We start from the raw sequence: 13,384 nt of genomic DNA on the forward strand, positions 1-13,384 counted from the left end.
GGACCCTGAGTGTCCCTGTACACTCTGAGTTTTTGTTTTCTGATTTCTGTAACTACATTCATGTGTCTTGTTCAGTGTGTCTAAGATCATAAACCTGTGTGACTTAAGTTCAGATGTCTAAATGACAGGAAACCCTTTCCTTTTCCTCTCTAGGTGTTTGTGCGCTCCTGTGAATGCCTGAACGCTGCTTCATGTGTCGCCAGCGTCAACCTCCCTGCCGGCAGTGGGGAATATGTGTGTGTGTGTCCTGATGGATTTACAGGGAGGAGGTGTGAGGTGGACATAGACAACTGTAAACCAAATCCCTGCAGACTGGGTCTCTGTATAGATGGGCTCAACTCCTTCTCCTGTGTATGCCCACCTGGAATGACAGGTCAGCTGTTTCCTTTAACTACACGGAGGATTAATCTTTTGAATATTATTTTACCTGAACTAACTTTACTGTAATTCCTGCATAATTATGACGCCTTTATATTGCATTCCACTCATTCAGTCCAGTACTGAGAAATGTTGTAACATGACTGCGAGACACTCCTTTGGGTATAACTGTGTAACTAAATAGATGGTTTACAGTTCTGAGCGCCCACAATAAAACTTTATCTGCCCTCGGAAATACTATAAACTGAATGCAGATACTTGAGTTTTGTGCTGACTTTCCTTTGAGAACCTCCTTTAAAGACAGAAGCATATTTTGGTTACAGCTTTGACTTTGTGTTTATACTTGAGTGACTTATTACATTCAAATAAATGCTTTAAATTAGTCACTGGAGCTCAGGTTTAGTCACATCCTGAGCTTACTGTGTTCGAGATGGAGGCCGACATGTAAGCTGTTTACACATATAAACAGTGGAAAATATTGAAGCTGAGGACTTTGTTGGAAGCTGGCAGGTTAAAGACTTTTTAATGTGTGATTTGTGTTGTCAGATGCAGTTCAATCTGTGTAAAATTCTTAAATGCCTGCAAGAGAGAAACAACTTTTCATCAGAAAAAACTTGGAACAGCTTTATTTATGATTAAAAAATGATCCCAAATGAAGCACCAAACCAAACGATGCAAACAATTTACAAATTTGCCGTATAATTACTCTCCTGTTTTCCTCTTCTTAGCAAATTTATGATTTTAAATATTTGTTTATTTATTGAAATTGATTCCATGTTTCCTCATAAGGTCTGTTGTTTCATGTGTTGTCAGGGCGTACATGCAGAGAGGATATAGACGAGTGTGTCTCACAGCCTTGTTTCCCTGGGGTGGGCTGTAACAACACGGTAGGCTCTTTTTCTTGTGGATTGTGCCCACAAGGATACAGCGGTGATGGGAAAAACTGCATAAGTAAGTCTACATTTTATTTGTATAGTTATGGGTAGTTCTACCTTAGAGAACATTTATACATTCCATTTGTTTTGAAGGAGAGTCTGTGGTTGAAGCGTTGGTGACACCAGTGAGGGTACCACAGGTTTCGTTGAGGTCCAAACCGTCGGGTGTGTCGCCATGCTCCAGAGGGCCGTGTTACCCAGGGGTGCAGTGTTTCGAGAGCATCCATGTTTCAGCAGGCTTCGTCTGTGGACCCTGCCCTGCTGGTCTGCAAGGAAATGGCCAGAAATGTACATCAGCAGGTGAGAGTGGAGCAATTTATGCACCTTTGGCTTTGTGCACCTTGTAAACGAATGAAATAAGTTGGGTATATGTGTATATTTTGCCTCCATTTCTTCATCTGATTTTGTTTACAAAATTGTTTAAATGCTTGTCTGTGAAAGTAAGACAAGTCTAAAGTTTTTCTGGCTATTATCCAGCAATATATAAGTGGAATGTTTTGAATAATGTTGACAATAAAGCCTGTATTTCTATGACTTTGTAAGTCATGTCCTCTAACAGCTCAGGGGACAGTCACCAGTGGAGCAGACAGTTATTTTCACGTCACCAGATCAAATTCCACTTCCTCCTCAAACAGACGACCTCCTGACAGGAGGATGAGACCAGAAGCAACAAATATCAGGAGACTTTCTCCTGCTGACAGAAAAAGCACAGCGACTTCACAGGATCAAACCACAGTCAGAACATTTGCTCCCACTGTCCACAGGGGTCAGCCCAGTGGGGTGGATTTGACCCCTGACCTCTCCACGGGGATCAGATGGGGGTCAGCAGCTCCCCATGCGACCTGTGCTGACTCTCCCTGCTTCCCGGGTGTCTCTTGTGAGCCCAAAGTATCTGGGTCCTTCAGTTGTGGCCGCTGCCCTTACGGTTACACCGGAGATGGAGTCACATGTAAAGGTAAAGTGGTCTTATACTTCTACTTTTCATGACTGAATAAATTAAACTGACAACAAAAGTGCTAAAGAAATGATTTTGATAACAATGTTGATTGATTTTCCTTTGGCTCTGGTGAAAAAAAACTTTTGCAAGGGGCATAAATTTTTCAGTGAAGGTGAAAAAGTGATATTTTGTACCACAAAGTGCTTCAGTATTTAATGTTATCTCACAATTGTACCTTATAGTCATGGTGGATTTTGGTTAGCTGTGTGGTCTTTGTCTGAAATGATGAAATGAACCCTCAATTGGGCAACTTTTGTTTCCCCTTCTGAAACATACTCACAAATGTACTTTGTTTTCAGCTGTTTGCAGGTATCCATGTGGGCGGAACATGGAGTGCACTCTACCAAACACTTGTACCTGCAAAGACGGTTACACTGGATACAGCTGCCACATAGGTGAGAAACAGAGCGTGAGCTAATGAAATCACACTCGCCTCTGGATTTGGCTCATATATCTCAGGGTCTGGTTGTGTTTTTTAAAGCTGACAGTTTCCTTTCATCCCAGCCATTTGCCGGCCTGACTGTAAAAACCAGGGGAAGTGTGTGAAACCAAATGTGTGCAAATGTCCTGCAGGCTACGGAGGGCCCACCTGTGAGGAAGGTAACCTGGAGTCATAGTCAAACCAGTCAAAACTGCCAACTGGTTTGCATTGCTTACATACTTGAATTGCTCGCAGAACACTGAAGAGTGTCACTGTTTGTGTTCAGCGAGCTGTGAGCCGCCCTGTCAGCATGGAGGTACCTGCCTGGCTAGAAACCTCTGTACCTGCTCCTACGGCTACGTGGGACCACGATGTGAAATCAGTGAGATGTGACTTAAGTGTTTTTGCATCGTTTTTACATTTTACATAAACCTCCACAATGCATTGATCAGTCCCCCTTTTGTTTAAGTGGGTCGGTTTAATCTAGGATTGCACTACATGATTTATGTCTGTCAGTGGTGTGTAACAGGCACTGTGAAAATGGAGGCGTGTGCGTTTCTCCTGATGTCTGCAAATGCCAACCTGGCTGGTACGGACCGACGTGCAACTCAGGCAAGAAACACGACCTGTAGCTAAGCATGCATTCAGACTGCAGCTTCCTTCTGTTAGAGTGTTTAATTCTGACAGCATAATTAAGTGGCACAAAACTCAATCTGACTTGCACATAAGCACTCAAAATATATCAGTACTGCAGGAACCTTTTCTCTTATTTATACTGTAAATCTAAAAGTACATATGTTGGCTCTTAATAAAGCTTTTTGTACCTTACGTCACCTGCAGCTCTCTGTAAACCCGTCTGTCTGAATGGAGGAACCTGTGTTAAGCCTAACGTATGTGCCTGTCCCAGTGGTTTCTTTGGCTCCCAGTGTCAAATTGGTAAGCTTGTGATGAATGCATACAATGAGGAATTATAGTCAAATATTTCCAGCAATTTGTACAGACTGACTTTCATTTTTATTAAAACTAGCAAAAGCCTGAGGCTGCTTTCTGTTTGAAACAGCAAAACTCACTGGCATACATTTATTAAACTGCAGAAATCTCTGTAGGTTTGTCTCTCTTCTCTGCACATTGCAAGTAATGTTAATGGCATCTACTAGTAACTTGCAGACAGGAGTGAGAACTGTGCAGAGTGTGAGGTCATTTAAATCAATGATTAGCATATTTCTGCTAATATTTCAAACAGCGGCATACATATTTTACACATTTAGGACACCCACTGGCAAAATGCTGCCCCATGGTAGAAAGTAACTGGGGTTGCAATCTCTGTGAACAGGCTGTGCCCTAGTTACAAACATATTCAGCTTACTGAGGTTTCAAGTAGTTTCTTGACTCTGTTTATCTTTCATAATAGCTAACATCTGTTGAGAATGCCTGAAAGAAGTGAAGTGATGCTTTTTCAACAAAACACACCTAAATGTTGCATTTCCTCTCTTTTAAGTCATATCAATGTTGCTATAAAACCCAATCTCTAAGCTTCAGTCTGATTGAAATGTGCATTTTCTGGGTTCCTCACAGTTTAATATTGCTGTCTTTCAGCTGTTTGCAATCCTCCTTGCAAGAATGGAGGTCAATGTATGAGAAACAACGTGTGTTCCTGCCCTGAAGGCTACACAGGAAAAAGGTGTCAAAAGAGTAAGTGATATCACAGCCTAAATATTTGAAGTACTGTTCAAAGTAACAGCTCACAATTTAAACATTTGGGTTTTAATTTGTTCCAGGTGTGTGTGAGCCTATGTGCATGAACAGAGGCAAGTGTGTGGGACCCAACACCTGCTCCTGTGCTTCTGGATGGAGAGGGAAGAGGTGTAACATACGTGAGTGATGCATGGATGTCTTGATACACATAAAATACACAACAAATAAAAAATTACCAGCTATAGCTCCAAAAAACATGTAATTCAATCAGCTTCATTTCTTATACTTTGGTTTAGGTTTAGGTGGGGTTGGGTAATAGCACTAACAAGAACTAACAAGAAGTCATACACAGTAGTTGTTGTAAGAAATTCTCTAAAAAGCTTACAAATTGTCTCCTAATAACAGTGCACTATTTATATTTTAATATTCATATGAATATGCATACGCATGACTTTTATTCATGCAAATCTTTTAAATCGTCTTGTCCTCGAGACGGCATCCACTTTTAACAAGAACTACATAAAATGAAGGAAGTTGAGATACGTTAAAAACCAAAAGGTGTTTGCTTTTTTGCCCTGAATTCAGGCTTCCAGGCAAACATTATTTCTTTCTTTCTTTATCTTTTGGTTCTTAAAAATTATTTTAGTGGCTAGAAAGTCCTATTTTCGTTTTAATGTAGCACAGCTAAAGATCTTTTCTCGCTGACCTGCAAATGCCTAATCTCAGCACTTTGGGTTTTAACCTTTTACCTATCTGTTCAGTCCAGTTGGGCTTCTGAGATAAAACCTTTTAGAAGCTGCTTTGGTGTTCATGCCTCCCTCACTGTTCTTATTTTAGCTGTGTGTCTACAAAAGTGTAAAAATGGTGGCGAGTGTGTAGGACCAAACACCTGCCACTGTCCCGCTGGCTGGGAAGGCCTTCAGTGTCAAACAGGTGAGTCTGTTCCTCAGATGTAATAATATCACTATTTTTCTTAGGTAAAATCTGGCAAAGGTACATACCGAATACTTTAACTTGGACTGCTTTATAACCAATTTTCCTGAACTATTGCTGAACCAAATTAAACTGTTCCTCTGCCAAAAGGAGAACTGCTGTCTCCTTAACTCTCAGGACAAATACACAAAAACTACTGTACCACATTACAGGATACTTCTTGGAAAGATGAACTCTTGCAAAGGAAAAACACACATTTTGATGAAGATTGAGATTCATCCATCCATCAGTTTCCTTCCACTTGTCCAATTCAGGGTCGTGGGCAGGTTAGAGCCTATTCCCAGCTGTCACAGGGCAAGAGGCAGTCTGGCCTGGAGAGTTTGCAGGCTGAGATCACTTTGTTTAAAAAAGCGAAGCAGAAGACATGATCGTTGGTTTTCCTTTAAGTTCTTTTTTTGCAGATAATTGTTTTGATCATGTGTTTCAAGTGTTTCCAAATGACAATCAAACACACCCCCTGAAATATAATAAAAGACTTAAAAGAAGAGAATTAAGGGTGAGCAAAATGTGTAGCTAGCTTATTACAGCTACCCTGTTTTACTGAATGGAAACAGAAATGGATTTCACCAGTTTGTTCAGAGCAAACGCATATAAAACATATTTTTTCACATATAAGACACTGCATTAATGAGCATAACACAAATGTGTCTTACTGTCTTCTGATTGTATATTTTAACAGGAATCAACCATGAAAAGAAAAACAATAAGAGATCAAATGTTTTAATTGTGACTTTCTCTCCAGCGGTGTGTAAACAGCGGTGTCTGAACGGAGGCAGGTGTGTGCTGCCTGACTACTGCCACTGTCGGAAAGGTTACAACGGACTGACTTGTGCAATAAAGGTGAGAAATGAGGACACGGTTAACCTATCCCGGTGGGAAAAGTCATACACAGCACTGATAACTCCAGGATTTATAGATTTATAAGATTTACAATAGAGTCATAGAACAAAGCTTCATTAGATGAATATCGTTGATCTAGATGACTGAAATGTTTAGTTCTGTTTAATATTTCAGGCTATAAAAAATAAATTAAAAAAATATAGTGTCTTTAAGAGAAATGTGATATTAATGACACACCAAAAAACTCTTAGGCACCTTTTGTGCATCTCAAAAAATGGACAACTCTGTATTTTTTTTTTTGATTTTTTTTTTTTTATCTTCTGTTCCTTTTTTTTTTTAAAAAAAATAAAAAATCTCTGTTTAATTCTTTCTGACTGCTGATAACCACTATTCAATTCAATCTTTTTCTACTAATGTTAAGATATATTTTTTAAAAGTCGGATCAAATATACATCAGAAAAACCTTGAATTTAACACACTGCTTTTATTTTATAACCTCTTATTACTTTGAAAAATTTACATTTTTTTTAATCATATGTATTTTATGGTTATTTCAAATTTACTTTTTAACTGCAAATAGCCCCATGGAGCGCAGTACTTTCTTAGCCCACTAGGGAGCTGCAGGCTACATTTTGGGACATTGCATCAAATAAAATGGCACCAAACAAATTACTTTTTTTTTTTTTTAAGTGAAACCTGAATTTGTTTGTGCTTCACAGGCATCACAGGCATGATGGCGAACAAATCGGGAATGTGACTAAAGAAGCCACAAAGAACAAAGAAAGCACCATAACCTGTGGTGTGTATGAGTGAGACCGTGGATACTGGCATGTGCTGTAATGTGTGGCTGTGTGCACATTAGAACTGTAACAGAGCGATTTGATATATGCACTTGTCTTTTCCTGTCTGTGTAGATCACTACCTCAAGGCTCAAAGTAACACCCATCTGTTAAATGTATTAACAGTGTATTTTATGCAGGCCTGTGTGCCGTACACAGTATTTGGTTAAGAAAAATAACATAGTGGAGGTTATTGCCATCACACATTTTAGATATGCACTGTTTCTTTCTATCTTATGAGGGGAAAAAAACAGCTTGAGCCTGCTTCTTGAGTAAGCATAATGAAGGCTTTGATATGAATATGTTGCAGATTAACAAAAGTTGCATTTGTTTTGTTTTCTTTATTTGCTGTCATTAATATATTGCCTGATCAGGCCTGTTTGAGTTTGTTATACATTTATTGGCAAATATGGATGAAAGCAACGATGGTGTTGAGGTTGTATATAGGGCTTGTTTTCTACGCTCTCTGTACTATATATTAAGCCCTATATTTTGCTCCACATTACACGGTGGTACTATAATAAAAACAATGTCTATTTTTTCTTCATTTAATGACAAATTACAGTATATTGTGTGTTTATACAACATAAAACACATTCAATATTGAAAAATAAAATAAAAACAAACTAAAACGGTACACTTTATATAAAAAGAGGGATGAACGTTTTTCTGAAATGTGAAACCACTGCTGTAGTACCTTAAACCAGCCTCATTTCTAATGAACAGCGGGGGCCAACTGGTTGCAAAAAAGTAAGTTAAAGTAAAATTGTTTGTAATGTTTATCTTGAAAGTGCTATATATAAAAAGTGCTTCACAACAAAACACTAGAAATAAAGACATAAATGCTACCCAAAAGGAAGCTTGAAAAGATGACTTCTTAGCTGCTTTTTAAAAGAGATCACTGAGACCACAAATTCCACGGTCTGACTGTGTAGAAGTCTATAAAAACATTTATTGACTACAGCACGATGTTAAATTTGCAAGTTATGTTCACATTTACAGTAAAATAGGTGAGAAAGAGGGTACGTTTTATGGTGTTTCCAGCCTGTTTTTAAAACTCCCAAGACAGGTCTTCACTAACTTTAAGGGTGACATCATAGTGGCTACATCCATCCTTTCCACACAGTTGCTGTAAAACTAACTACGTCCCGGTATAAAAACATAATCACCCCCACAACATTGTTTGATCCTTGGGTGCACTAGTGGGACTTTTTCCTCTCCTCGCAGCGAGGTCCAGAGAAAGGAGGTCGACAGCGACATTTGTTGGGAGAAACGCACTTCCCTCCGTGCAAGCAGGGCTGACTGCATACAGCTACAGACAAAAGAAAACAAAAGCACAGGCACTATTTATAAAACCAGGGAAATGGGAAATGATTGAAGAGCTTGTAAATTCTAGCATCATAAACTCCAGCAGCTGGTCTCAAAGGTGTGAAGTGTTGTGACATCTGGAAATACACGAAGCTGAAAAGCAAATCCAAGGTGCAAAGAGAAAAATTGGGTATGTAAAATGCACTGGTGTGAGAATGGTGCAATGTAGTCAAGAGAGCAGAAAGTACCGGAACTGGATGAAATGAAAAAGACTTTATCATAAGGAATAAATGCTCCCAGTGGATGGCCAGCATCAGAATTGGGGTCATAACACGACTCCGTACATCTGAGACTCCTCGATTATTCTTTAACCCGGTCTCATCAAATGTGCTCAGCAAAACGTTATCGGTCTTTGGGAACAGTGTACTCACCCATATGGCAGGCACCACCCAACCATCCCTCCGCGCAGCTGCAGATTCCTGGAGCCACACACAGCCCTCCATTCCTGCAGCCCTGGGGACAAATTGCTGCATGGGAAACAAACCATAGAGGTGTTTGCTCAGCGTGGAACAGAAATATGAAAAAGAAAAACTTACAATAAAAGTTTGTGCTTTGTGAACACATGTGAACATATTTTTATTCAATTCAGGCAAAAGTCAAATGTGAAAATTTGACTTTGGTCAGACCATACAGTGGCAGTAGCAGCTGCAATGTACCATTGGTACATGCACATGTGACGTTTTTCAGGCATTTTCAGCCTTTATTGGACGGTGACAATAAAGAGTGGACAGGGAGAGATCAGGCCTTCACCATTATTACCGAGCTTTGCAGGACCCTGCAGCACTTCAGCATATTGCTCACTTGCTCAAGCATCATCCTGGCCTTTATGATTCCTGCTTAACTACATATGTAACTATCCTATGACATTATGTTTAGCATGTGATTGGTCTGTTGTGTTGGTTGCTAAGTTAATTGTGGTTTTATGTTGATGGTGTACTTGTAAAATTAGTGCCATGCATATAAGAGAAGGAGTTCATATTAGATTTAAGCCCTCCCGGTGCCAATGACCCAATGTGTATAATGTGTATGCTAGCAAATATGGAAAATGAGTGTAGGAAGTCATCGAGTCAGCTAATGAATGAAACAGCTTTAATCCTAGAAGAGCAGCAAGGCTGAATATTTAATCTAGACCACAGAAGATGGATTGCTAGTGTCCAACAGATCCTTAATTTCACATGGAGACTGCATTAGTGGAAGCAGTCTAACAACAGATTTTCAGGACTCATCACTAAAAAGTCAAGTCTGAGTTTCTTTTGAAGAAAAATCTTGATAGACATAAAAATTGGCTTTTCAATCTTTCCTGTTTTTTTTTTCCAGTTCAAACTGAATTGCAGTTTTCTGCCAATATTACAAACTTCACCACAGCTCTCCAGCTGTTACACCTGCATGTCTGCCTCATCCACTATGTCAGACTGACTGTTGCTTCCCTGGTGACAGCTACTTGGATCCATAAAAAGCCTTAAACATCCACTAATGTCTGCAGCTGATGAACAGCTCCATTTGGCACCTTTGACCTCCTGTGTTAATTGGGTAATTAGATACAGCCATAAACGAACCCTCTTGGCATTTTGATCCGGCCCAGCTTGAAGGGCAGATACACTTGGCCACGCCGTTGACAGCGGTGCATTCTCCTCCGTTCCAACATCCCCCATCGCACGTCACTGCAAAACACACACACAAACACATACACACACACTGTTCATGAGATAGTTTTACCATACCACAAAAGATTTAAGTTAATTTGGGTATAAACTCCCCAAAGCACCCAGGAAATTCTTCACTACACACCATTCTGTTGGAATGCATTGACTTATGCATTCATAAACTTAATAAAACACATTTAAAAAATCGAATCCATAAAATGTTTTAAGAACTTAGACAAACAAATGAGGCAGTACGTTAGCAACAGCTGAAAACTGTGTGTAGTATTCTATCTGAATAATAGTAAACTGAATACAAATGAATAGAGCAGGAAAATACACCAAAAGCAGATAATAACTGTCATCATGACACGCACACACGTGTTAATACACTTATTGTATTAGAACTGTCCCGCTCCCATGAACTCGTTTACCTTTGTGACAATATCTTCCTCCAAATCCAGGAGGACATCTGCATTTTCCAGGGCGAAGACACACTCCTCCATTTTTACATTTGGGATCACAGTTGGCTGCAAAAACATTACCACAGTTTTTTTTTTTAATAGGCTTCAAAGTTTTGACCTTCTTTCTCGGAAGTCTTCGTCACTTTAAATTAATTTGCAACAAAATAAGTTAGTCATAAACTAGGTCAATAAATAAAGTGGCACATTAAACCATTTATTCATCGCTGAGCTTGACACGCTGTTTTTCCTGTGCCATCATCAGAATTTGAAATTACGCGCAGATAAAAGGTTTGTCACGTCACCATACTGGCAGGTCTCTCCTTCGTAGCCCCGGGAGCAGTAGCATGTGTTGTTGCGGATGCAGACTCCGGCGTGTTCGCACGGCGGCTCGCACTTCGCTTTCAGGTCAAAGACGAAGCCGACCGCGACGCCCCGGGGCGCGTCCGAGCCTCCGGAGCACACACCGGCGAGCGACATCAAAGAGGCAAACAGGAGAGGCGCAAAGCCCATGGCCGGATGTGCTTTGTTGCTCAAATGAAGAGTGAAAAGAAGCTAAGCGGTGGACGGATGGAGGAGGAGAAAGTCTCCTGAAGAAACAGGGAAAACTTCTCGGCCAGGATGGTGGTGGTGAGGCGGAGCAGGGAGAGCGCCCTGGGGTGGGGGCTGGGGCTGTTTTTCAAGGCTTTGGATCAAACCTATGCAGTCCATATTTGCATGAAACATATAGGTTAGACAACCGCGCAGATTACGCAGTGGGGTTACATGAAGTAAAAGTTTGACTCTGCCACAACAGATTCATAATGATGAGGTTTCCCAATAGTTTGTCTGGAGTTATGACAGAGATGCTCAAGATACTAATTAAATTAGGCCCTAAAACATGTGGATAGCACAGCTTCACCATGCTGCTCTATGGTAAAATACTCCAAAGAAGGATTTAAGAGTAATCTGATTGTATTTGCAGTCTGTTCGTTGTGCAATAATTTATCCAAGGAATGCTACATGTGGTAACATAAAAAGTATTTTTATTGTTGCTTAGATTAAAGCGGTTGTGTTTCATATGTAGTTTATATGTAGCACCCACAAAAAGAGTAATATAACTGCTCCAGAATGCCTGGTCTAAGATTGTGGAATAAATACATTAAAGAAAATCTGTAGTGTAGTTTGTTTTGTTTTTTTGCTAACCATAAAATAAAAATGTTTCAACAAATGTAAGAGCTCACCTGTATGAACTGTATGAAACACTGCTACCTGCTGTTTAATCCTCATTGATCCTGTGCTACATGTTTGGGACAGTCTACCATAAGGTGGCTGGATGAAATAAATGGACAAGTTTCTGGTACATATGCACATTTGTTGAGTAACTATATTCACTATACTTGGTATCTTCTAGTACAACATTTGCTTCACAAAATGAGACACAAAAGATGCACAACTGATTTTGAAGGTCCTCAGTTGACCTAATATATCTACACACATACAGGAAGCTCACTTTACCCAAATATTTAACTTTATTAAAGTTACATAGCATCTATAACTAGCGGTATTTAAACAACATCTTACTCACTCATGTTATAACAGCAAGGACTGATTTCTAAGGCACATAATTCATAATTTGTGCAAAGTATTATTTTTCATGGCTACACATCTAAGGTTTAATTTTGGTTTAAAGAAACTGCTGTGAAATATGCAACAAAAGGAAAGTGCAGTATTTTATAATGAGTACATATTTCACAGCGATGTTGACAAACTATATCTAAAAGACTGCAGAATCACTTTAAATGTCTATGATTATATTTGTCAGAAAGACAGAGTTTGGGATGTTAGTCTATGCAGAGCACATATGGAAAAACCATTTCCTCTTGTTTGGTGAAAAGAAACCCTGGGCCTGTATGAAGGATGGGGTGAGGGGGAAGTTCTGTTGTAATGACAATAACACAACCAATCAGTAGCGGATGTGGTTCTTCTCTCTGCTCCCTTAAAGCTGTTCAGAGGCCGAACAGGCAAAGTAGCTTTCTGTTTGATTCTCTGCGTTTTGCATTTTTCAGTAAAAGTGAACAGTGCTTCTTTATTCTGAGTTCTGTGAGCTCAGAATAAACAGAGTTTGCATAATACTTGGACTACTCCAAGTACAAGATTTAAATTTCCATAAACGGTATGGAGTCGCTCTGCTGCTTATTCACGGAAAGCTTCTCTGGACAAGCAGTCAGTCTTTCCTTGGACTCACTACATCAGGCTTGTCGTGCATGACAGAGTCCAGCTGGAAGAGAGACAACTGGACTTTATGAAGACCTTAGCATAGTTCTTCCCAAACAATCTGAACTGAAGTAGCTCACAACAAATGCAGTAATGTAGATTTAGTTGGCACAACACACAAATATCCCAAACATCTAAAAATCAAGAATCAGCATTATACTAAGCAGTGTCGGGACAGCGAGTCTGACCTTTTAACTTGATTTAAATGGGTTTCCTCTGTGGCCAGTTTAGAAGTGTGAGTTTCACTCATATCTGGGTGGATTTCTTTGGTAATAAGATTTTCATTGAAACTGGTGATAATGTGTTGAGTCACTTTAAATCAATATAGTCCTGTAGGGAGAAAATAATAGGTTGTCGCTTATTTGCAGAGTGATATCTTCATGTGGTTTATTTGATAATGCACTATATTCAACCTGCTAATCAGCAGTTAGTCTGTGTAACCACCAAAAAAGATAAAGAATAAAAATCCAAAGGGGAAATCACTCATTTAGTAACAAAGTACCTCCAGAAGCAAATATAAGAGTACAGTGCTGCCCCACTAACACTCTACTGGCAATAACT

The 13,384-nt window shown here is 39.6% G+C and overlaps 2 protein-coding genes across 3 annotated transcripts in view; one reads left to right on the forward strand and one right to left on the reverse strand.

Annotated features, from left to right (window-relative positions):
- vwde (von Willebrand factor D and EGF domains) overlaps positions 1-7,636 on the forward strand; it is a 26,987-nt gene extending 19,351 nt beyond the window's left edge. Inside the window, exons 18-31 of one of the 2 annotated variants that reach the window (XM_084944204.1) lie at positions 154-373; positions 1,192-1,329; positions 1,407-1,613; positions 1,873-2,268; positions 2,610-2,705; positions 2,815-2,910; positions 3,018-3,113; positions 3,248-3,343; positions 3,572-3,667; positions 4,328-4,423; positions 4,510-4,605; positions 5,264-5,359; positions 6,162-6,259; positions 6,979-7,636. In XM_084944204.1, the coding sequence (XP_084800330.1) occupies positions 154-373; positions 1,192-1,329; positions 1,407-1,613; positions 1,873-2,268; positions 2,610-2,705; positions 2,815-2,910; positions 3,018-3,113; positions 3,248-3,343; positions 3,572-3,667; positions 4,328-4,423; positions 4,510-4,605; positions 5,264-5,359; positions 6,162-6,259; positions 6,979-6,993 (1,842 nt within the window). In that variant the 3' untranslated portion in view covers positions 6,994-7,636. Of the gene's footprint in view, positions 1-153; positions 374-1,191; positions 1,330-1,406; positions 1,614-1,872; positions 2,269-2,609; positions 2,706-2,791; positions 2,911-3,017; positions 3,114-3,247; positions 3,344-3,571; positions 3,668-4,327; positions 4,424-4,509; positions 4,606-5,263; positions 5,360-6,161; positions 6,260-6,978 lie in introns of those variants that run through there. The other variant, XR_014801662.1, reaches the window with a different exon arrangement.
- seraf (Schwann cell-specific EGF-like repeat autocrine factor) lies at positions 7,633-11,955 on the reverse strand. Its single transcript, XM_084944206.1, has 5 exons — positions 10,873-11,955; positions 10,541-10,636; positions 10,023-10,127; positions 8,838-8,933; positions 7,633-8,410 (listed from the first exon to the last, which is right to left on the reverse strand). Exons 1-5 carry the CDS (start codon positions 11,078-11,080, stop codon positions 8,298-8,300), a joined length of 618 nt encoding a protein of 205 aa, XP_084800332.1. The 5' UTR covers positions 11,081-11,955; the 3' UTR covers positions 7,633-8,297.
- Positions 11,956-13,384: the final 1,429 nt, after the last annotated feature.

The sequence above is a fragment of the Perissodus microlepis genome, chromosome 11 (genome assembly GCF_051167445.1).
Source record: "Perissodus microlepis isolate ML-2025 ecotype Zambia chromosome 11, ASM5116744v1, whole genome shotgun sequence".
Classification (NCBI taxonomy): domain Eukaryota; kingdom Metazoa; phylum Chordata; class Actinopteri; order Cichliformes; family Cichlidae; genus Perissodus; species Perissodus microlepis.